At 38.3% G+C, this 23,249-nt stretch overlaps 1 protein-coding gene across 1 annotated transcript in view; it reads left to right on the top strand.

Annotated features, from left to right (window-relative positions):
• Positions 1 to 23,249, top strand: part of LOC5568022 (small conductance calcium-activated potassium channel protein) — an 806,025-nt gene that overhangs the window by 241,039 nt on the left and 541,737 nt on the right. The window contains exon 2 of the mRNA XM_021853723.1: positions 3,693 to 4,669. Coding sequence (XP_021709415.1) covers positions 3,785 to 4,669 — 885 coding nt within the window. The 5' untranslated portion in view covers positions 3,693 to 3,784. The remainder of the gene's footprint in view (positions 1 to 3,692; positions 4,670 to 23,249) is intronic.

Raw genomic sequence — 23,249 nt, 5'->3', positions numbered from 1 at the left:
GTATAGTACCAATGAGTTACATAGAATATCCAATGTTGAAACAATGTTGGAACAAATGTCAAATAAAATCATTAATAATTTCAGGCAAAAATCGTTGAAATCTTCTATTGCCACGATTAATGCATTATATCTTAAGGTTAAGTTAGGTTAAGTAAATTTAATACGTTTTTTTCTCTTATAAGCAGGTGAAATCAACTCACCTGTAAACATCTGAACTGATACGGCAACTGAAATGTAATATGTTGTTAACAAAATGTTAATAAAATCTTAAATTTGTTTTACCAAATTAGGATGATAGTGTTGTCTTATAACCTAGACATAAGAAATGAATGTAATGTTTAGAATGATAATAATAAAGAAATAAAAAATAGAAAATAGATAAATAACAATTTCCCATACATATATTGCTCACCATCTCATTGAGAATGAGCATAGAAGTTCTATATAGAAGACCAGCCTGTCCAAATAATATGCATGTCCAAGTTATATACGTTACCCTATGTGCGCATAATTGTACATGTATGGTTATGTTTGTATGTCTGTATCTCTCTTACGTAATATAGCAGAAAATTGAATTGAAGTCACTGAATGATTTAGTGCTGGCATACATATTTCGCCTCTGAAATTTTATTTCTTCATGTTTCAATTTCTACGTCCATAAATTACGTCACGCAAATTTTTGCCATGATCATTCTCCTCCTTTTTTCTCTCTATCACACTTTTTGTTTGGATTTCAATTTTTATATGCGTAGTCACATTTCATTGAAACCCCCTCCCTCCTCCTGTGTACGTGACGTAATTTATGGATGGCCCCTCTTCTCCAGTTTATTTTTCCAACTTGTTTACATTGTTATGGGTCTAATAGCATGGAAATATATTTGATAAATCTCGAAAATAATCTTATAGAACAACTCTGCCCATAACTGCATAACAGTCACATTCGACATTTATGTCGATTTTGAGTTATTACCGTGGAGAGTCATCAAATGATAAATACTTTCGATCAACTTACTGAAATCTGTTAGATTGTTCTACAAAAATCGAAAAAAATACCAAGTTGTTTTGTCACGTTGGTAATTATAACCGCATAACAGTCACATTGAGAAAATAAATGAGTCTCGTAATGTAATAGAAATGATATTTCTATCAGAATTATTTTCTAACTATTCACCTAGTATGCGATATAAGTTGTATACAATTTCAGCCTCAAATAAGCACTTTTGAGTTTCTGGTAATTTTTAGAAATTTCAGTTTCCTCCCATACTGCTTTAAAATGCAAACTTTGCATTCAATTTACTCCATGCCTACTTTTGTCGAATGTTAAAAATATGCAGTTATGGGCAGAACTAGAGATGGAAGCCATACTTTCAAGAATTTCTTTGGATCCCCACCATAGACTTGATTTATTTTGGTGAAATCAGGTTTAATTTTTGGGAATACAACTATGAATAACAAAACCGGAACTGAATTCCAATTGTGAAATACCTTGGACGTTAACGGGTTAACGAATTGTCTATTCATATTCTAAGTTTCACCAAGATGGTTGAAAGTTCAATGCTTGAAAAACAAATCGGTTTTCTTAGGCAATTTTCTCGCAAGTATTTTTAACTGCGGGTAAATTTGGTCGTTGAAGTCGATTTTTTTGAGCGCTATAAAACCTTAACACTAAGAAACATTGACATCGATGCCAAAAATTTGTAGAAAAACGTAAGGAAAAATTAAACCAAGAACAGTATTGGACAGAGTAAACTACTCGTTAGATACTTTTCCATAAAAAAAATGCCAATGTTGGAGGCTTGAATTTTTGCTTGTTATGCTCTGATTAACCTGGAATTTGCACAACACCTTTAAACAACACGAAATTTGTTCGGATAGATATTAACAGTTTTTAATGCATAAACTTTTCAGTTATCCAAACTCTTCAAGTTTGACGAAAATTACAAAATTTTAAATAAGCGTTAATTTCTAATAGACATTATACGATCATTATACACTTTTGCAAAACTGTACAATTTGCAAGGCTAACAAGTTTGCAGATTTTTATTAGGGAAATCTATTGTATTTAAAATGTGTTAAACTTGTTTGGAAAATGGATAAATTCCTATAATTAAGAAGACTGGGTTTTATTGTTTCTGTTCGGAATGAAACACTGCGACTAGTTTTCTTTGATCTTTTGTGGTATACACGTGTCCTTTATTTAGTGCATGTCGTTCTACTCCATAACTATTGAGAAATGATTAAGAAGTATTTTGAATGATACTGATTTTGACCAAACATCAACATAAGCTCGGAAATCGTTTCACAAGTTTCATCAAATCAGACATTAAGTATTTTTACCTTATTCCAGAATCAAGATGCTAATTTTAGAAAGCACGAGGCCTGTTATTCCAATGGTTCGGAATCATTCACATCCTAGATATTGAAAGATAAGCACTTGAACTCAAAAATAAATTGTTTATAAATTAAAACAGCCTCAGATGTTGATTGAGTCATTTTTACACTTCGACCTCCTCATCATCCAAGACATATATGGCGGCTTGTTACTGTTTTATTCTTCCGACCGTAACCGTATTAACAAGAAAAGCTACAACAAGAGTACTATATGGTAGATCTTACCCCGCAACGCACCTCGAAAAGGTAATCTACTCACGCTGTTTGAAATATTGTAAAAAATCCTGCTAAGTAAAAGACAGTTTATTTCTGAACTGCGGTGTTAATTTCAAGTTAATCAGATTACTAGAAGCCGAGATCCAACCCTCCATATTTGATTATTTTGTATTTGTTTTTTTTTTGTTTTTTACAAGGAAGGAATCTGAAAACAGATCCCCTGAGAAGGTAACTCAGGGAATGCGGGGATGACGCACCAACGACGACTCGCTAAAACCAGCCCATGCACTGTACTCAAAATTGAGTATATTCGTGCTTTCCAAACAACAAATGAATGTAATACAGGTCATTCGTCATTCGTTTTGGCAGCAATGATGACTTTTCAGCTTGCATTTCAAAATGATAAAACTCAGTCTTGATAGTTCAAATTGACTTGAAAAAGTATCACTGTACGCGCCAACATGCAGAAAGTATGCTGATACTTTTTCAGCTGTATCAGTGCAAAACCAGCTGATTTTCTTTGATTAGAAATCGTGAGATGCATTAGCAACAATCATCAACGACGCGTACAAATTTCAATGACGGCCTACTTCGCCTTAATCAAGAAAAATCTCAGCTAATGATTGTAGCAGTGAATATAGAATACCAAGCTGAGAACTAGATTTCATTCTAGTTGGAATATAAAATCATATAAAAAACGTTAATCTATTAATGATGCAATCAAAATGTTTTTCGAAGTTTTTTGTACAGGTGAATTCGTTAGGGACATATATCGCAAAATCAAATGAATGCATCCACTCATATTGAATGATACCGCAAAACTTTGTACCAGATACCCTATATGTGCACGAATGTAAATTTAAATCCATTTTTGGATTGGCACTTGATCCACACATGCATCACTGGAACTGGGACTGGGATTAACCTCCCGGAGTGAATAGATTATTCATTTTTAAGAGCGATCGGCTCGAACCGCGTCCAATTTTAATCCTTTCCAATTGCATTCGACCATTTTCCCACCCTGATTGGCTTGTGGGTAAATCAACCTCACTGTATTTTTTTCCCGTTCTCTTTTTCCATCGCAGATAAATAAAACGCAACTCTTTGCGGATAGTGAGCAGTGGGGACGAGAAGCGTAAATATCCGATTGGTAACATAAAACGGTGGCGTAGAAGCGATGTCCCTCCAAAATGAAGCCGATCCAGCAAGCAACTCCGGTTACGGCAGCTCCGATGAAACCGCTTCATTACTGTTAATGTCCGCAAATAATAGCAGCAGCACAACGACAACCACGGGATCAAGTATCATATCAACCATTAGCAAATCTAGGATGGCATCGCATAGCTCTTTCAATGGACCAACAAATCAACAGTCAACTACGAGTATGACAAGTCAGATGACAATTCCGGCCCCCGGTGCCAACGCTGCCACTGGCGGAAATAATAGTAGTAATACAAACAAGCCAATTCTCATACGGCAAGACAGAACGTCGACATATCTAGCGAGCCCGCAACTGTCGGCAACGGGTTTGGGCGGTTCGGAGGAGAGCGGCCACGGAGAGGATGATCAACAGAACGCACGCTCCGTACCCGACATCGAAATGCACTGCCGCCTCGAGACACCGGCGATTGCTGTTTCGACTTCGTGCGATGGTCGGGGGACAGCAACAGGTGGTAGTGGATATCAGCTGGTACCGTACAACAGATGTCGTGCCTGCCGAAATTGTGATAGACGTGCCTCCACTACACCGGTGTCTTCGCTACAACTAACCCGTTCGGTTTCGAAAGAAAGTGTTCGAAGTGCACTCCACAGTCGACTGGCGGTTCAGCACTCGACTATTCCACCAGTGCTGATTACTTCGTCGCCCACATCCGGGTCCAGAATCATACGCCAAAGCTCCCAGCCCGAAGCCAGCTCACATATCTGCTGTGGTAGCCAGTGTGCGCATGTCTGTGCGCACCCCAGCTCCTCGCTGCGGCAGTTACGTGAACCTGGTGACGGCATCGCTGGCATAGCGGCGGATTCCTTACGAATCAACGGCGGCATGCGACAGTTCAAACAGGTATGTTGAAGGCTTTCCTCACCGGCATGCTTCCTGTATGTGCACTAAATAGGATAAGATTGTTATGAATAAGATAAAATGTGATACTTTTATGCTCTTTGTGTCTTTATTAATAACTACTTATTGATGTAAGCTCTGCTTTGTGGAGTGATGATGGTGGTGGAAAAAGCGCTTGCCTCTATCTGGCCAGTCACCGGACTAGTGCTCTTTGGCTAGCGTAGAATTTTCCAATTTTAATCTGTTTCAGATCCCATTGTTGAGTGTTAGGTCTGCTTGGGTGGGTTCAATTTTCAAGCGTTACAGTTGAAAATGGCTTTCCTGTGTTAATGAGTGATTGCTTACATCAGGGAACATTTATTGTTAGTATAAACTCAATGGACCAATGCACGAGTTCACTATTTGACGTATGAGCGGTGCCGTGTTATTTACGTGACCATAGAAACGGGTGAATTTGACACCGCTCAAACGTCAATTTTGTGAACTCGTGCATTGGTCAGCGTCACGTCTTCGGCAGCACCGCTGAGCACAGCAAGCACACTTCGTGTACTCAGTACTTGGTGCGACCGCTCTGAGTTGAATAACAATGGGGACGCATGGTATTATGATCGCGGAATCAATGTTTTATTTTCCATATTGCAGGTTGGATAATTTAGAAGCTGTATCGCGGATAAAGCATTTACACCTAAAAACGTGTTCTATTCATATCTGTGTGATTACACGTATAATTGAAACGTAGTTCTGCTCATTCGAAGGGCAATGACTTGTTCCTACTTCGTAGGTTTTCCATGTTTTCTATTTTGTGGAAAAAAAACTACCTATTTTCTCAACCACACAGAAAAAAATATTTAATTTTCAATGTGATGTAAGGTGAAGTCTACTGTAAAAATAAATCAAATTTGTGTGTTGTTACAGCATCATGTAAATTTGAATTTTTCATGTAAATTTAATTTTTCAACTAAAAATGGTTAAATATTACATGATCGTGTAAATTTAAAGTGAATTCGATTGAAAAATAATGGATTGGTCGTTGAAATTTAGGTTTATTTTGATGCTCCATATATGTGCATGAAAATAAACTTAAATTTACAACATATTTTTAGCTGTGCATGTATCGACTAAAATTATTAATTATTGCGATAATAAAACCACAATCTCTTTTTTTAAGCACTTGCACGATTTTGGGACAAAAAACTGAAAACAATGTTAATCAATAAAATCAAGTCATCATGCATCGGGGGTCGCCCTTCAGTATGGAGCAAGAGTTTCGGGTCACTAGCACTTATAGAAATTTGTTTAAAATAGTACAGCAATTAATAAAAATGAACTACATGCTTCGCAGGTGACCCCAAAATTACGTACGATAACTTGAACGACTGTTTTATTGGTTTTACAGGAGATAACGATTGTAATTCAAAATTTTGGTCTTTCCAAAGCTGAGCAAAAAAGCCATGATTTTTGCAGTATAAATTTTGAAAAGTATTTCAACGTTCATTAAAAATATAGTAAATGAAGTCTGAAAATGTTTTTTTTGTAATATATTTACGAAGAGAGAATAATTATAGAAGCCAATATTACATGAACCATAGAGAGTTTCAACTAGACGTGTTGTCACAGAGATATGGACAAAACACTTTTGTATGTTTTTCAGGGGACGACCCCGAACTTTTGTACGGTATTGTAAAATAAATTATTCATCTACTATCCGTTTCGTTTATCTCTCCGTCTCCGGTGATTTACACACAGCTTCTCAGTAAATGGTACATGGAAATCCCGTTCTAACCTTCTGTATACGCCAAAAATAATAAAATTTCTGTGCCCTAAGATCATATTGACCCCAGAATAAAAACGATAGCTTTGCAAAATTGGAACGTATTTATATACTGTGTTGAAAAGAAATTTCAAATAATTCATACTTATATATTTCAATGAATTAAAACAGGATGATACATCACGGGAAGGGACTATTCTGGAAAAATGTTCAAAAATAATTGAATTTGGATACTTTAAGGGTTTAGAAATATAAAATTAGACATTTTTTCAGTAAATATTTGCAATATGATAAGGGTTTTGAATACAACATTGATTAGTTGGGAATTCAACCACATAATGGATTTAGCTGAGTAAGCTTTATTTTATTATTCCCTTGGCTGCTATGACGTTTTACATTGGATTTTAAGAAGGTTCTATATTTGGATAATTAAGATACATTGATACAGATTGATATTTTCCGCGAAGTTTCAGCAAAATTAAATTTGCTGATCAGCCAGAAAAAAGAATTGTGTGAGAAAGTGAGCATCCAGAAATTTATATTTCAAGCTGCACTCTAGCAATAGCAAATTGAGCTCATTTGTCAAAATAGGTGAAATTCATTATCTTACTGAAAAAAAAATCGTACTCATTTAAAACTTTTATTTAGACAAAATAATTTAACACTAATCCGATGAAGGGAAAAGTTTAAGCCATATTTCATATATCTTAATCTATCACAATTCAGGAATTTGAATCATCGTACTTACTGAATATCTCGTATAGTCCTATAATTCTTCTAAATGAGTATTTCTTCAGCACACATTTCATGCGACCACTCATAACGTGCGGAAGAAGTATTTTTATCGAAAATATTTCATTGACAGATTGAATTTTCTGCTGCAAAAACATGCTATTCATGTACACAGCCTGTTGGATGTAAATATTGCGTTTGGCGTTTCACTCCCTTTCACAGCATTTTTCAATATTATATGAACCATTTTTGGCGTAGAAGAAAACGGTTTACACTGTGGTGGCACCACCGTCAGTGTCTAAACCTTTGGATACTGAGATCATGAGTTCTATCCCAATCGGTGGCAGGTACCTTAATTGTGTAACGTTGGGAAAATTATTTCAGCTATTAATGAATTGAATTCCGGAAGCAGTGAAACAACTTAAAAGTAGTATTTAGATGATAATACAGCGAAGCTGTATAAACATTATTCAACAATTGCGAAATGGTTGAATAAGCGCCTTCTGAAGACGTTATACAGCTACTTGTCCTATAACAGTCGAGATAAAGCAATGATCGGTATGCATGATAGCTGTCATCAAAGCTTAAAAATAGTTGAGTAGATTCGCCAGATTAGTTGGTTAAAGGATGGCAAAGAAGCTTTCGTTCGTTTATACAGCGCATTAACTCAACATAAAGCTGTATAAAAGAAGCTTCGAGAATGTTTACATTTGCACTAAACGTAAGTTGGGAACATGCCTATAGTTATATTGTCTATGTTCTACATATCAATTTCAGAAGTCGCGAGCAGGAAGAAGGAACTAGTTGTTGAAAATGATTCGATTTATCGGTACGTCCCTAGTTTAATATTCTGTCTTTAGGAGGCGCTAGTGAGCATTGAAAATATCATACTTCTGTATCGATCGGTGCACATCAGATGAGGCCTGGAGTTTAACCCTTAACAGCCCGAGACGAACCTTGATTTTTTAAATGGCCACTATTTGGAGACTAGTAGATCAATAAATTTGAAATAAATTTTGAAGTGACTGTGGTTAGTTGGTCTTTTAACCTTTGGGTGTGATATCCCCCTGATCCCTTTTCTAGGTATCGGGAAACGTGGACACGCGGAGTCCAAATTGGCCTCAAATGAGCTTGAAGGTTGGTGCTTTCAGCAAAGTTGAACAGCAGATCAAGGGCTATCTGGTGGAGAAAAATCTGATTAAGAAGTAAAGCGCCGTGATGATTTCTCATGGGGGCCGTGAAGCAATTTTTTATAAATGTTGTTTTCTGATTGATGAATAAATTAGAGGAATCTCTCACCTGGCATGTTTTTCAAAAGATTCGAAAAATTTCGTGAAAGAACTGTTGTCTACTAAATTTGCGATTTTCTCGAATCAATAAACAGGATTTTTTATAAGATTTTCTAAAGATATCCGACGAGATTTTTGAAGAGTGCCTTGCGAAATCTTATTCCAACCTCCGTTTATAAGTTCTCCCTCCAGAAGTTCATTATTATTATTGTCTTTATGGACGAGACTTTCAACCCTTGGTTGGTTCGTCCTTTGTAAGGAGCTCATTAGAAAAGTTGTGTAGTTTGGTGGATTCCTTACCTATTTAAGAAAAATTTCTTGGTAAGAACTTTATAGTTCTAATGAACTTTTGGGTATGACCAAAGAAATTTTAAATATTTGTGAAGGTCCTTTGGGACGCTTCTCAAATATATCTTCATCATGCTTCTGGGAATATTTTTGAAAAATTTATGTCGAAAGATTTTTTTGAGAATTGCTGTCAACACCTGAATTTAGTTGGACTTTGACAAGTTCCCTTTTTTGAAGTTTCTTAACGAACTTTTGGAAAAATGTTTGAAAGACTCCTGTTAAAATTCCACGTGACCTTAGTCAGGGGTCCACGGAATGTTAGTTAAACTTGGAAGGGGGCCAAAGGTTGGGTACCACTGTGCTACGGCAAATGAAATGTAATATGTTGTTAACAAAATGTTAATAAAATCTTAAATTTGTTTTACCAAATAAGGATGATAATGTTGTCTAACACAGAACACCTAGATATAAGAAATGTAGGTAATGTTTAGAATGATACTAATAAAAAAATTAAAAAAGGGGTATCTGGTGGTAGACAATCTTACTGGGAATTTAAGTATTCGCTAAGTTTTTTTTTTTTTTCAAAATTGTTAACCCAAGATATTTATATGCTAGAAGTTTGGTATTGTCGGCAAACCAGGGACAAATTTATTTTGAGATGCATTCGTTAAGTAACTTTTATATCAATATCTTTCGCAATTCTTGATTGACGGTAAAGGCGCTATTAAAAAATAAATAAAATGACAGATGGTATCGTTGGGGATGATTCAAATATTACGTAACGCAAATTTTGACAATCTTGAACCCCCACCCTCTGTCACGTAACAGCTTTCGTATGGGAAATTTTCAACTTTTGTATGGACCGAAATACTACGGGAGATCCCCTCCCTGCCCCTATTGCGTTGAATAATATTTGAACGATCCCTTATCTGTTAATTTCATAATGAAGCTTCAAATGCTCATCCACAGATGGTAACAAGGTGATCAAGGTTTCATATGATTGCACGTGTAACCCCTGGATGAATGACTGCGACATTGAATTTCAGTATGATGAGTCACTAATTTCTCTTTTATAGAGACCAATTGTAAAACTGGAGTAAATATAATGATTAAAATTTCAATTTGCAGTTTTTCTACCCTTATATCCAATTGCTGTGGTGTGCGACGGCAGAGAACTGGCATTTTGTTCATACTAGAAAATTGATATTACTGAAAATGTGGTGCTGCCACCTTTTAAAAAAAAGCATACAGTCTATACACAACCGACAATCAATAATATCGGCCGACTTATTTCATGATTTCTAGCTGAAGGTTTTTCAGGAAAAATATGCTTCGTTTTCATACATTTGTTTCAGAGTAGGGAGCCGGATCCTATTTTTGACACTTCGGCAGGGAAGCTTTCAAAAGTTAGTGAGCTTATATTTAGTGCGTTACGATTCGTAACGTGCTCACCATATCAATAGAGTAATTTGAAAATCTTGCTATAGAAGCCTCGTGGCAACCCCTGGGACCCTTTAAAGAACTATGAGAAAACCAATTAATTTATGTTTAATAAGTGTTGGTGATCCGGATCCTATCTTCCTTCGGAGTTCTCTTTCCGGCTCCAACACCGATGGGGTTTTGCTGATACTGCTTACGGGGAGAGGTGAAGTCCAGCAGCGTTTAGTAAACTATTGTTTCCACTTGACGCTGATTCCTGGGATGATTTGGTAATAAGCCTATGCCTTCCTGGAGTTTCCTTACATCAAAATCAAAATCACACAATTCAATATACATTTATTTCCACAAGGACAAACTACTTGGACATACTTTATTGAATTTTAGAATAAAACTAACGAACTAAAACACTTTACATGGTCGGTTTGTAGTTTTCCCGTCGGCGTATGAAATTGAACTACCTCTCCATCGTCGGATGCTGTCGGATATCGACTCGTATACATCTATTCTCCGTACTTTATCTCTCCTTCTCTAGGTCGATCACGGCGCAGATAGCTTCTCGGTATTAGACTAGAGATATGGTCAGCATCAGCTAGATATTGTAGGCGTATACACGACCATCCAAACGACGGTGAACAATAGCTGATGTTTGTTTTGATCACTATGCTCTTGCTGATGTACATCGTTCCGTTCAGTTGTGATCGCCAGAGTAAATCAGGGTTGTAGCTTCTTGAAGGTGATAGTCCAGTAACGTACAATAAGCGTTTTGCTAGAAAACCCATTCATATAAACTACATCGATATCGTTATTATAAGGAACGTTTATAATAATAGAAACAAGTTTTCATACGGGGCCCATTCGATTCTTTATTCTTTATTTTGTAACAAAATAAATAATTTTCTTTTAATTTTTCAAGTTTTAGCACCTTATATGAAGAAGTCAGTGAAGGCTCTTTTTTAATAAATAATAGAAAAACGTCCAAGGAAACAAAAAACAAATGAACCATTGGATACATCGTTATCAAATATGCTAGTTAACTTTATTAAAACTAGGAATCCATTTATATCCAAAACATTTAAAATTTAATAAAAAAAATGTATTTAATAGGTTTTGTTCATAACAATAGAAAAATCTTTACTTGTTTTGAGTAAAACGCTAAGTTCGTCATTTTGAAGCAAATCTTTATAGAAAACACAAAATAAATACTAAAAAAATTTCTGAGTCCGAACCCTCCAACACTCGAAACATAATATAAGCCATTTTCAACTGTAACGCTTACAAGCGAGTGTTCTGTTTTTCCATTTCGATGCTGCAGCAGATGTATAGCTTTTACATGAGAAGATGATCTCCTCCCTGGCGTTGTACCTACGTGAGGATAGTCCAATAGACAAGAAAAAACAGCAGCAAACACGTGTTGCGCTTCGAAAATAGCCAGGTCTAAAAATAAATTCGACACTAGACCCCCCTCTTTAATAGCAACGCTAATTTCTGTGCTTTCGAATCTTTCTCCTTTCTTACTCGCCACCGCTGGTATTCTCACTTTATACGCTCCTGTGAAAAAGTTTGGGGACTCTCCGAAAAAAAAGCATAAAAAATTTTTATATACATAAATTTTAGGTCATCATAATTTTGCTTACTTAATTTTGACTTCAAGTTGTGACATTTTTCAAATATTACACTTTTAAAAACATCGTTTATTTTCTCAGCAGGTTCGACCAACATTTAAAATCAATTTGGCATAAGTACCCTAGTGCTTTACTTTTTGAAGAGTATTTGCCAATATTTTGATTGCAAAAATTTGAAAACTATTCAAAATTATTCGACTGAATTCAAAGCATCGTGTAAAAGTCAGAAGTCATTGCTCCAGTATGGTGTATCGTGCAAAATTAGGGATTATTAAGACCTACTTTTAAGAAACTACATTTCTCAATACCTAGAAATCAAGTTCAATGCCTTCTAGTCTTATACATTTTTTGAAGCATTGAATAGTGCTCCAGAGCACTTCAAAGAGTGGGGCTAGGGTACTAATGCCAACTTGATTTTAATTTTGATCGACTCAATACTGATTATGGTTTATCATGGTTTTACAATGTAGTGTTTTAAAAATGGTAACGTTAAATTAATAAAGCAAAAAATAATATAACAAAGTGATGCTTTTCGAATGAGCCATAAAGAGTTCTAACCACCTGTGTATTCATAGAGATGTGAATCAAGTTTTTTTTTGATGAGCTTCCTTCGACTGAGGTTATGCTATTGAAACAATGTTGGCTTAGCAGTCCATAGGGAATTAAAATGCTAGTTTGTTATTTTTCCCGACGTATCGTGTTTTACGTTTTTTTTTGGGTGCCCCAAAACTTTTACACAGTAGTGTATATTATACATTACGAGTAAACTAACGCAAAGCTGAGCCAATGGTATCCCTGGTTCTCCGTGTGGCGGGTAAGTCTGGTCAAATATGACGTTCAGTTCAGGTGGCAAAGGTGGCGCTGGTTGGTGGAGATAGAAACTCCAAGACTGACGGAGTGAGTGCCGATTAAATTCTCCAATCGAAACACTCTTGATACATGTTATGCGAAAATAGAATCCCCTTTGAAATGCAAACAGATCGCAACCGATGTGGTTTTTTGAACAGGCGGCGCATGGATTGGATTGATGGAGGGGCGTTCTGGTTTGCAATCGAGCGATTTATTGCACTGAGGAGGAGGGCTAAAGCCGCGAATGATGACGACGATCGGATGGTGTGTTCTGTTTTCGTGTTGTTTTTTGATAGGTTAAACCTGCCCTGACCGGAATAGACTGGGGTAGGATTTTACTGCCTATGTTAAAAATTGTCTGGTTTTTGGTGCACGAAACATGAAGTGAGTCAAATACTGGATAAAAGTGCGTTTATTTTTAGTTTTCATTTGTCCCATTACACATACATAGGTAGATAAACCCATTATTTTTATCTTTATTTTGTGTAACGTTGAAACGGAACACTTTATTCGACTTTGAAAGGTACTTGTAGTCCACTTCATCATTACTGCAGAAACAAATTTGTTATCTTGTTGTAGTTTCAATTTAATATGATCTATGTTAATCTAAAGGAATGGTATTGCCATCAATTAGCAAAATGGTCGTTAAACTCAGTTGATAGTCTATTTGCAGATTTTTATTGATGTTAGTATAACGTACGGCTCTTTTTGATGTTGTCACACCCGAGATGTGATGCCGACGAAGTGAAATTTTAGATTAAAGAAAAACTTTTTTGTGTTTCTAAGAAAAAGTGATAATTTGTTACAAACTGTGATATTTAAAAATATGTTCTTGTACCGAATGTCATTTTTCTCATCTATATCATTCGTGCGCTTATCTTCAGTGTTCTCAAATTTCACTTTTTCATCAATTCTCCACCAACCACCGTGAACGCCAATCACCCTCTCCTTAAACTGTAAATACCCAATCTGAACCAAAATTGATTGATGGCTTCCCGCTTTGAAATGCAAAGTTGACTAAAATTGATTTTCCTAACTGTTACTTATGTTTCATTTTAATGCTCCTACGCGCCGCAATACAGTTTCCGCTTGGTGTCTCCGTATTTGCTTCGGATAGTTAGCAAATGTGCTTAGCATTTTTGTTACTTTGCTCTTGTCGCCTACGCTGCTGTTTCACTGCTCAAAATGAACACAATTCCGCAGTGAACCATGGAAAGCAATCTTAGCCAAAATTTGCTAATAATCCTCCCACGAGATACTCCAAGAATCTAGCTGTTGGGTAGTACTAACCCAAGTGTATGGATGAGTTGCTTTAGTTTTTTTTTATCTCTGCTTGTTTTGGATGGTGGGATCCAGACTATGGGTAATTATCTTTCGTCAGATAAAGGAAAACAACCGATGCCGGACATATCTGATGGAAGACAGTGATATGACGTGGTTCTCCAGTGATGCCAATTAAATTCAAAGATTATCCCAAAGATACAAAAAGCGTTACGGAGGGAGGATAAGGGTCCTAAAATAGGCAATTTCAGCGTTACGTAATAAATTGATGCTGCCTAATTTACATTCGCCAATGTTTCGTCTTTATGTCACTAAACCCTTTCAAGACGTGATCGATTTTTTGCACTCTGTTGCTCATATTGTTTGACCCAATAGAACAATTCTCAAAATTCAAATTTCGAAGAACATATATCTAGAAAACCAGATAACGGTTCACATTGAAAATTTGATTGATTGTGCAATCGCAATTTATCAATTTGAAGGGTGACTCCAATTTCTCTGCACCAATAATATTTTGAAAATGTTTTCAGATTCTAAGAATCATCTGAAAACTTTTGTTAAAAGGTCAATAGGTCTACATATGCACAGTTGCGTTTATGAGCATGAGTATGGATGACCACTTCGTAGTTTCTGTGTAAAGTTCTGTGAAGCTTCTTTCAGAACCGGGTACTGGTTTACGACACAAACCAGGGAAACATGTTAACGAAAGTAACGGCGGGAGTTTCACTGGAATCCATACTTGGTCCAACACTTTGGAATACGATGTACGATGGAGTCCTAACCTTGTCACTGCATATTGGAGTCGAGATCGTCGGATTCGCAGATGACGTCGTTTTTGCGAAAAATGGTGAAACTGCGGGGAGGTGGAGATGCTGATGGCGAAATCGCTTGACATTATTGAAACGTGGATGACTGGAGTCAAGCTGCAGTTGGCTTATCACCAAACGGAGGTGGTGCTGGTCAACAACTACAAGGTGGTTCAGCAGTTTAAGATCAACGAAACTTTAAAGCACCTTGGAGTAATGGCTGACGACAGGCTAAACTTCAACAGCCACTGCCATGCTTGGATTTCTCTACAGGTTTCTCCAAGGAGTATTCCAGAGATAGTTACTAGTTGCTCGTGCACATATTACATGATCCGCGCGATCATTTGTGCAACTTACATGAATGTTCGTACATTGCACGCACTGTGGAATCGAAGCTTATGACTTCTTACAAACTAGATTCATACACTTTTCACATGAGAAATAAATTGAAATTGCACCAGAAAATCTCAGTGGTGGAATATTCGGTGTATATATTACACTTCCGGCCATGTCCACCGATATCTAAATCTTTGTGCTATTCCACTGCACAAAACTGGCAAGATTTTAGGAATTCATCTATTGGGTCACAACAGGTGAGCAAATGAAAGCCAAAAATTCGCTCACGTCATTCAAGGAAAAATGGGATTTATGACAAACGTTGAAAGGACATATGGAGGAAAGTAAGAAGCAACAAATGCATGAAATTATACTTTTGAAGAAGGGAACATTAAGGTGAAGATAAATCGAAGCCAAAGTTCAAATTTTCAAGAACACGGATCTGGAGAACCAAACATCCGTTTAAGCTGAAAACTTAATCGATTGGTCACTAGCTGGTGGTGATCAATCGATCAGATTTTCAGCTCAAACGGGTGTTTGGTTCTCCAAATCCGTGCTCTTGGAAACTTGAACTTTGGCTTCGATTCATCTTCACCTTAAGCAAATCATCATTGACGATTGACCATTTCATCTAATCTGATCCAATCGACCATCACCGATAAAAAAAAAAATAAATTGTACATTAACTTGAAACATGCGGAAGGCCCCATTTTTATTGACCACCCCTTGGCCCATGGAACCACCCCTCGTGTGGCAAAATTGATAAAAATACATGATTTTACTTACATTATTTAATTTATATGTGTTTTTGAAACTATTGGACATAGAGAGAAATAGCCTTCAGCTCTTTTGAAATAATATGTCCAGGGAAGCTAGAAAAAAATGGTTGTATATACAGTAGAGTGCGGCTTATTTTTCAAAAGTTCTCAAAACCAAAAATTCGTGTGCTCTACTGAATTCAAATCACATTAAAAGAGAAACCTCAAAATCTGAGCCAAAAATATTAACATTTTGAGTTGGCGCAAGCGTCTTGAAGGTGATTATAAACAATGACTTTCAGTAAAGTACACATAACTTTGTTATTTTTCAACCGATTTTTAAACTTTTAGCATCAATACCTTCAAAATTAAATTTATGAAAACTTTGTAGAACACAAAAATTGTCTAAAATAAAACAAGTTTTAGTTAAAAGTAATTTACTCCAAATTTTTCCTCATTTTACTAAAAAAATCATGTTTGTTTGACCATAACTTTATGATTACTCAACCGATTCCCAATCTTTTTGCATGCTTTCAAAGCAATTAACAATTGGATTATTGTTTTCAAACCTTTCATACATCACATGCCACTAAAAAAATGTCTTGACCAAGTTATTCAGCAAAAACTGCACAAAAACATGTTTTTTTTAACGAAAAATGCCAGTTTTTCCCAGTTTTTGCCATATAAATATTTTCTTTAAAGCTGAAACTGGGTTTTTCTCATTTGTTAAACCTTTGAGAAGGACTTTGCAACAGTTTTTAAATAATTTTGAAATAAAAATATGTTTGCATATGTTAAAAATTATATGCACTTTTCAATTCGTAATTAAAGCAAGATGCTTTGTAAATTTAAGTTTTACAGAAAAATGCAATTTCTGTCGTAAAAACTTAAATAACCCAAATAAATTTGATTTTTTCATTAAACAAACATGTTTTTGGGTAGTTTTTGTTGAATAACTAAGCCTAAACCATTTTTTAGAAAATTGTGTTGTATGAACAGTTTGAGAAAAATTAAATTTTCTCCAAAAACATGTAAAAAGATTCGAAATCTATTAAGTATTTATGAAGTTATGGTCAAACAAAAATGAGTTTTTTAGTAAAATGAGGAAAAGTTTGGATAAAAGTATGTTTAACTTAAACAAGTTTTGATTCTAGACAAGTTTGATGGTCTACAAAGTAATCGTATATATAATTTTGAAGACAATTGTGCTAAAAGTTTAAAAATTCACCTTCAAGACGCTTGCGTTACCTCTAAAGGTTGATATTTTTGGCTCAGATTTTGAGGTTTCTCTTATAATGTGATTTGAATTCAGTAGAGCACACGAATTTTTGGTTTTGAGAACGTTTGAAAAATAAGCCGCATCCTAATATACAGCCATTCCATGAAAAACCGATCTAGTGGGTCACCAAATTCCGTGAAAATTTGCTATTTTGTTCCTTATCCTAAATAAGGATACATGTGTTTTTGAATTTTTTGATTAGGGTGACCATTTTCAAAATAGGGTGACCAGAAAAATCTCGATTTTGATTAATTTTTAGTTCTAAAAAAATTATAACTTATGGACGAAACGAAAGCTAAAGATTTTTTAATTGCAGGAAAAAGCTTCAACAAACATTCCTTCCCCATCCCAACTGACTGTAAGGACTTGGCCGGCGCCGTTATTGATCAATAATATGAGATCTGCTAAAATTGCACTTCGAGAGTATGCGGAAACTCCCATCCCATATTCATTTGGATCGAAGTGCAATTCTTACCAGTTCCGATCAATCACGGAGTAGCAACCATTGACATGTACAGGCAGTCTATGCTATGCTATGCTATGCTATTCATACGACAAATCATGTGAAAATAAGAATATCACTGCATTCCCGCTATACATCGCGTAATCGAGCATGAACACTAGTGTGGGACAAATTTTAAGTTCTTGCTCCAGTCAACTTTTTGGATTAAATTTAGGTCTCACACCAACTGTGCAAAATTTCAGCTCGATCGGAGAAACTATATTTTAGCACCAGCCGTTCAAAGTTTGTATAGGATTTACTATGGGAAAACTTACTTTTGCAAAATAAAAAATTGCTAGAGGTCGCCCATTGACCTCTATAAAAAATCTAAACACAGACCTCTATAGGCATTTTTACGATAAAGAATATTGCCGAAGACCGCGAAACAATCCGACACTTGTGAAAAAAGTTATTCAATGAAAACGTATTGGCAAGACGACGTTGTTTAACACGTAAAGGAATAACAAATAAAGCAAAATTTGGCAAAATTTCCGTATATTCTATGCCTAATAAATTTTTTTACGAGCATCGGATTGCTTTGCAGTCTTCGGCAATGTCGTCCATCGTAGAAATACCTATCGAGATCTGTATTCAGAATTTTTATAGAGGTCAATGGGCGACCTCTGGAGATTTTTCCTTGCAAAAGTAAGTTTTCTCATAGTAAATCCCATACAAATTTTTAACGGCTGGAGCTAAAATATAGTTTCTCCGATCGAGCTGAAATTTTGCACAGTTGGTAAAGGACCTAAATTCAATACAAAAAGTGGACTGGAGCGAGAATCTAAATTTTTCATTTAATCGTGTCCCAGGCTAATGGAGAGTGTGTGAGTAGTAGAGTTAAAGTAGAGTTCTGTTTGATCTATCGACCTTGACGCTTGCTCCTACGGGGGCGAGCGACGAAGGCAGGATCAAACATGTCGCGCGTCGGTCTAGTAAGTGAAAAAGTGGCGTGATCGGTTAGTTCTTTTTGATCCTTTGACCTTGACGCTTGCTGCTGGGCAGTGCGTCAAGAAAGTCAAGTTTTTTTCCTCTTCGGGTCGTGCGCCTTTTTTTTCTGAGTGCTTTTATATAGCCGAGCAAACGAGTGAGGCTGAGAGTGGATTGTGGCTGCACAGTGAAGGATAAAGGATCAATTGGTGAGCTCGTTTTATGCTACTATTTCTAATCTTTAAAATATGTATGACTGCACATTTAATCGTTACAATTGTGGGACGTACACTCCCGTGCAAAAGTTTGGGTTCACCCCCTCAAAAACATACAAAAGTGTTCTGTCCATATCTCTGTGATTACACGTCTGATTGAAACTCTTTAAGCCGCATTCGAAAGGCAAAGAGTTATTTTTACTTCGTATGTATTTTTCCAAAAACATTTTTTGAATTTTTTATACTCAATTTTTACTTAAAGTTGTGACATGTTTCAAAAAACACACTGAAAAGTCATATCTAATTTCCTCAGCAATGGGTCGACCAAAATTTTAAATCAAAGTGTCATTAGAATCGTAATCTTATATTCTTTGAAGAGACCCCACGAAATTTTGGCGGAAAATCTGGTAAGTATTCAAAATCAATGAAACAGTGAGTCAAGTCATCGTGCAAAAGTTTGGGATCACCCCTCAGTATGATGCAAATCGTGCAAAAGTTTGGGTTCACCTGAGCCGCACGCGCATCATTTTTGACAATATCTCAGCCATTTTTCAACCGATTTCAATAGTTTAAAGCTTTTTTGAGCGCAAATAATGGCGCGTACATGATTGGTCTGAGATTTCACAGATTTAAGTAAGTTCAGGTGAACCTTAACTTTTGCACAATATACCATACTGAGGGGTGAACCCAAACTTTTGCACGATGACTTGACTGAATGTTTCATTAATTTTGAATACTTTTCAGACTTTTCCGCAAAAAAATCATGAGTGCTCTTCAAAGAATATAAGATTACGATTCTAATGACATCTTGTTTTAAAATTTTGGTCAATCCAATGCTGAGGAAATTAGATACGATTTTTCAGTGTGTTTTTTGTAAATTGTCACAACTTTCAGTAAAAATTTAGTACACAAAGTTAAAAAAATATTTTTGGAAAAATACATACGAAGTAAAAATAACTCTTTGCCTTTCGAATGCGGCTTAAAGAGTTTTAATTGGACGTGTAATCACAGAGATATGGACTGAAAACTTTTGCATGTTTTTAGGGGTTTTTTTTTTTTTTTTTTTTTTTTTTTTTTTTTTTTTTTTTTTTTTTTTTTTTTTTTTTTTTTTTTTTTTTTATTATAGTGGGGTATCAAAAAAGTTTCAAAAACCTGGCCTGTTAATTATTGGCACTGTGTGGGATTCACTTGCGTGCCTATCCACTAAAACCTAGTCCTCACTTTCGGCGGTAGCCTGGATCCCCCCGGATTCCACTAGATGCGACTTCGTCGGGGGGGGCTGTGCATCTGCACTTCTCTTACGTTCTTGACGTTTTCCCGCTCTGTGCTCTTGCACTCTGCGCAGTCTGCCAGTGGTTTGCTCTTGCATGTTGAGCAGACTGCCGTTCCACCTTCTTCCGCTTTTCTTTCTCCTTCCATCGTTCATCCCTTCTCGCTTCCTTCTCCTCCTGACTTCCCCCGGCGTCGGAGGTTGTCACCAGTACCGGTTGGGGAGACGTCCGCACTGATGGTGCCCCGACTACCGGCGGCTATCGCAGGGGAGATCTTCGCCTTCTTTCTTCGTCAGGCTGACTCGAGTGCCGAGGTCGGTCAAACGATTCCGGTTGGGGGTTGACTTCCGGTTCGTTAGCGCCCCGACGACCCGATGCCAGGCACTGCTCTCTGCCTCTCGCTTCGCTGCTCTTCCCGCCAGTTTCTCTGCAAGATAGATGTTATCTCCACCACCATTTTTTCCACCAGATTCCAAAGGTTAGCATCGCCTATCATTTTGCTTACAATCATGTCTGCATTGAAATCCTGTCCAAAAGCAGCCACCGCCGCGCTTCGTTCCATGTTGAACCTCGGGCAGTCGAAAACAACATGTTCCGGCGTTTCCTCTCTTTCACTACACACAGGACAGAACGGTGACGGCGCGTGGCCGAACCGATGTAAATACTGCTTGAAGCAACCGTGACCTGACAGGAACTGTGTCAGGTGGAAGTTTACTTCGCCATGCTTCCTGTTTACCCAGGTCGACACATTCGGGATGAGTTTGTGGGTCCATCTACCTTTCTCAGAGGCGTCCCATTCTTGCTGCCACTTGCCCAGCGAGCCGATCCTCGCCAATTTCCTCACCTGACTAGTGCCTCTCCGCTGATAACACTCGATGTCTTCTCCCAGGGTGATGCAAATCGGAGTCATCCCGGTGATCACAAATACCGCCTCCGACGATATTGTTCTGTATGCGCTTGCTACTCTCATAGCCATGATCCGGAACGTGCTATTGAGCTTATCCCGATTGCGCTTGGTTTGCAGTGCTGCACCCCAGGCCGGAACTCCGTACCGCAGTATCGACGATAATACGCTAGCCAGAAGACGCCTCCTACTGCTTCTCGGACCATGAGCGTTCGGCATGATCCTTGTGAGTGCGTTGGTCGCCCTTGCCGCCTTCTCACATGCATAGTCGACGTGGCTGTTGAAATTTAGCCGATCGTCTATCATCACGCCCAGGTGTCTGAGTGACCGCTGTGACGCTATGACATGTCCCCCGACGGTAATCTCAGCGTGTTGAACCGCTTTGCGATTGCTGACTAATAGCACCTCCGTTTTGTGGTGGGCTATTTTCAGCTTGACTGCATTCATCCAGTTCTCAACCGTACCCATTGCCTCCGTTGTTAGCACTTCCACTTCTTCCAGCGTTTCGCCTATTACAGTTAGGACGACGTCATCAGCGAAGCCGACGATCTCGACGCCCATGGGGAACTCCAATGATAGGACCCCGTCGTACATCCCATTCCACAGCGTCGGACCCAGTATGGACCCTTGAGGAACTCCCGCCGTTACTCTTAACTCCTTTCGGCCGGCGTCGGTTGCATACACCAACATCCGATTCTCGAAGTAACTCTGTAGAATTCAGCACAGATAGTCAGGAACCCGCATTCTATGCAGCGCTGTGGCGATGGCCTCCCAACTGGCACTATTGAACGCGTTCTTAACGTCTATCGTAACTACGGCGCAGTAACGATTCCCTCTTCGTTTTTGCTTCGATGCCTTCTCGGCCCTCTCCAGGACCGTCCGAATAGCGTCTACCGTCGATTTTCCCTTCCGGAATCCGAACTGCCTTTCTGATAGTCCGTTCGCGCTCTCCGTACATTTAGCCACCCTGTTTAGGATGACCCGTTCCAAGAGTTTGCCCAGTGTATCCAGCAAGCATATAGGCCTGTATGATGAAGGATCACCGGGTGGTTTTCCTGGCTTCGGTAGCAGCACCAGCTTCTGAATCTTCCATATATCTGGGAAAAGACCTTCGTCCAGGCATTTCTGCATCACTTTCCGGAACATATCCGGATACGCTGGAATCGCCGCTTTTAGTGCCACATTCGGTATTCCATCCGGTCCGGGGGCCTTTTTTACCTTCAATGCTTTCGCCGCTGCTACAAGCTCGTTATTGGAAACCTGACGATCTTCAGTGAATGCTTCTTCCTCGTCGACATACGGCGTGGGTGGCCACGGTGTCGGATCATGCGTTGGGAAGAGACCCTCAACAATAACCCTCAGCTTTTCAGCACACGTTTCAACCGGAATTGATGGACCCTTAACTTTTGCCATGACCACTCGATAAGCGTCCCCCCAGGGGTTGGCGTCAGCTTCTCGGCACAGCTGCTTGTAGCACTCAGACTTGCTCAGTGTTATCTCGCGTTTGAAAGCAGCTCTGGCTGCTTGGAAAACGACCTTTCGCTCCTCTTTGATTTCTACGTTCGTTGCTCTCTGGTAACGCCTCCTGGCTTTAAGGCAAGCAGCTCGGAGTTCGTTGAGTGTCTCGTTCCACCAGTACGCGGGACGTCGGTCGTTGCGGGGCTCCCGTTTCCGTGGCATCGTTGTATCACATGCCCTTGCCATCGCTGTTGTCAGCCCTACCGCATCCAAGTTCAGGGCATCGCTGTCGGCGCGAAGTGCCTCAACAAAGAGATCTTTGTCGAAAGCCTTAGTCTTCCACTGCCGGTCGCCAATTGGGTTCCTCTGCACTGCCGCAGTGTTCCGCCGGCCAATACTGTAGCGTATCGCCAGGTGATCGCTATGGGTGTACTCTTCGCTTACCCTCCAGTTCATGTTGCCCGCCAGTGATGGGCTACAAAATGTTAGGTCAATGATCGACTCCCGTCCGTCTTTCCGAAATGTGCTAACGGTGTCTTCGTTGCACAATACTACGTCTTGGTTTGCTAGAGCCTCCAGTAGGTTGTAACCTCTGGCATTGGTTACCCTGCTACCCCACTCCACGGCCCATGCATTGAAGTCACCTCCAATCAGCACTGGTTTTCGACCAACTAGCTCGTCGGTCAACTCCTCCAACATATGACCAAATTCTTCGAGCGTCCATCTTGGAGGCGCGTAGCAGCTGCAAAAGTAGATTCCGTTGATTTTGGCGATCACGAACCCCGCGTTTGAGCTGGCAACCACTTCCTGGATAGGAAACCTACCCGTCACTTGTATCGCCGCTGCGCCTGTACT

This window comes from Aedes aegypti, chromosome 3 (genome assembly GCF_002204515.2).
Source record: "Aedes aegypti strain LVP_AGWG chromosome 3, AaegL5.0 Primary Assembly, whole genome shotgun sequence".
Lineage (NCBI taxonomy): Eukaryota > Metazoa > Arthropoda > Insecta > Diptera > Culicidae > Aedes > Aedes aegypti.
This window is presented reverse-complemented; position numbering and strand designations above follow the sequence as displayed.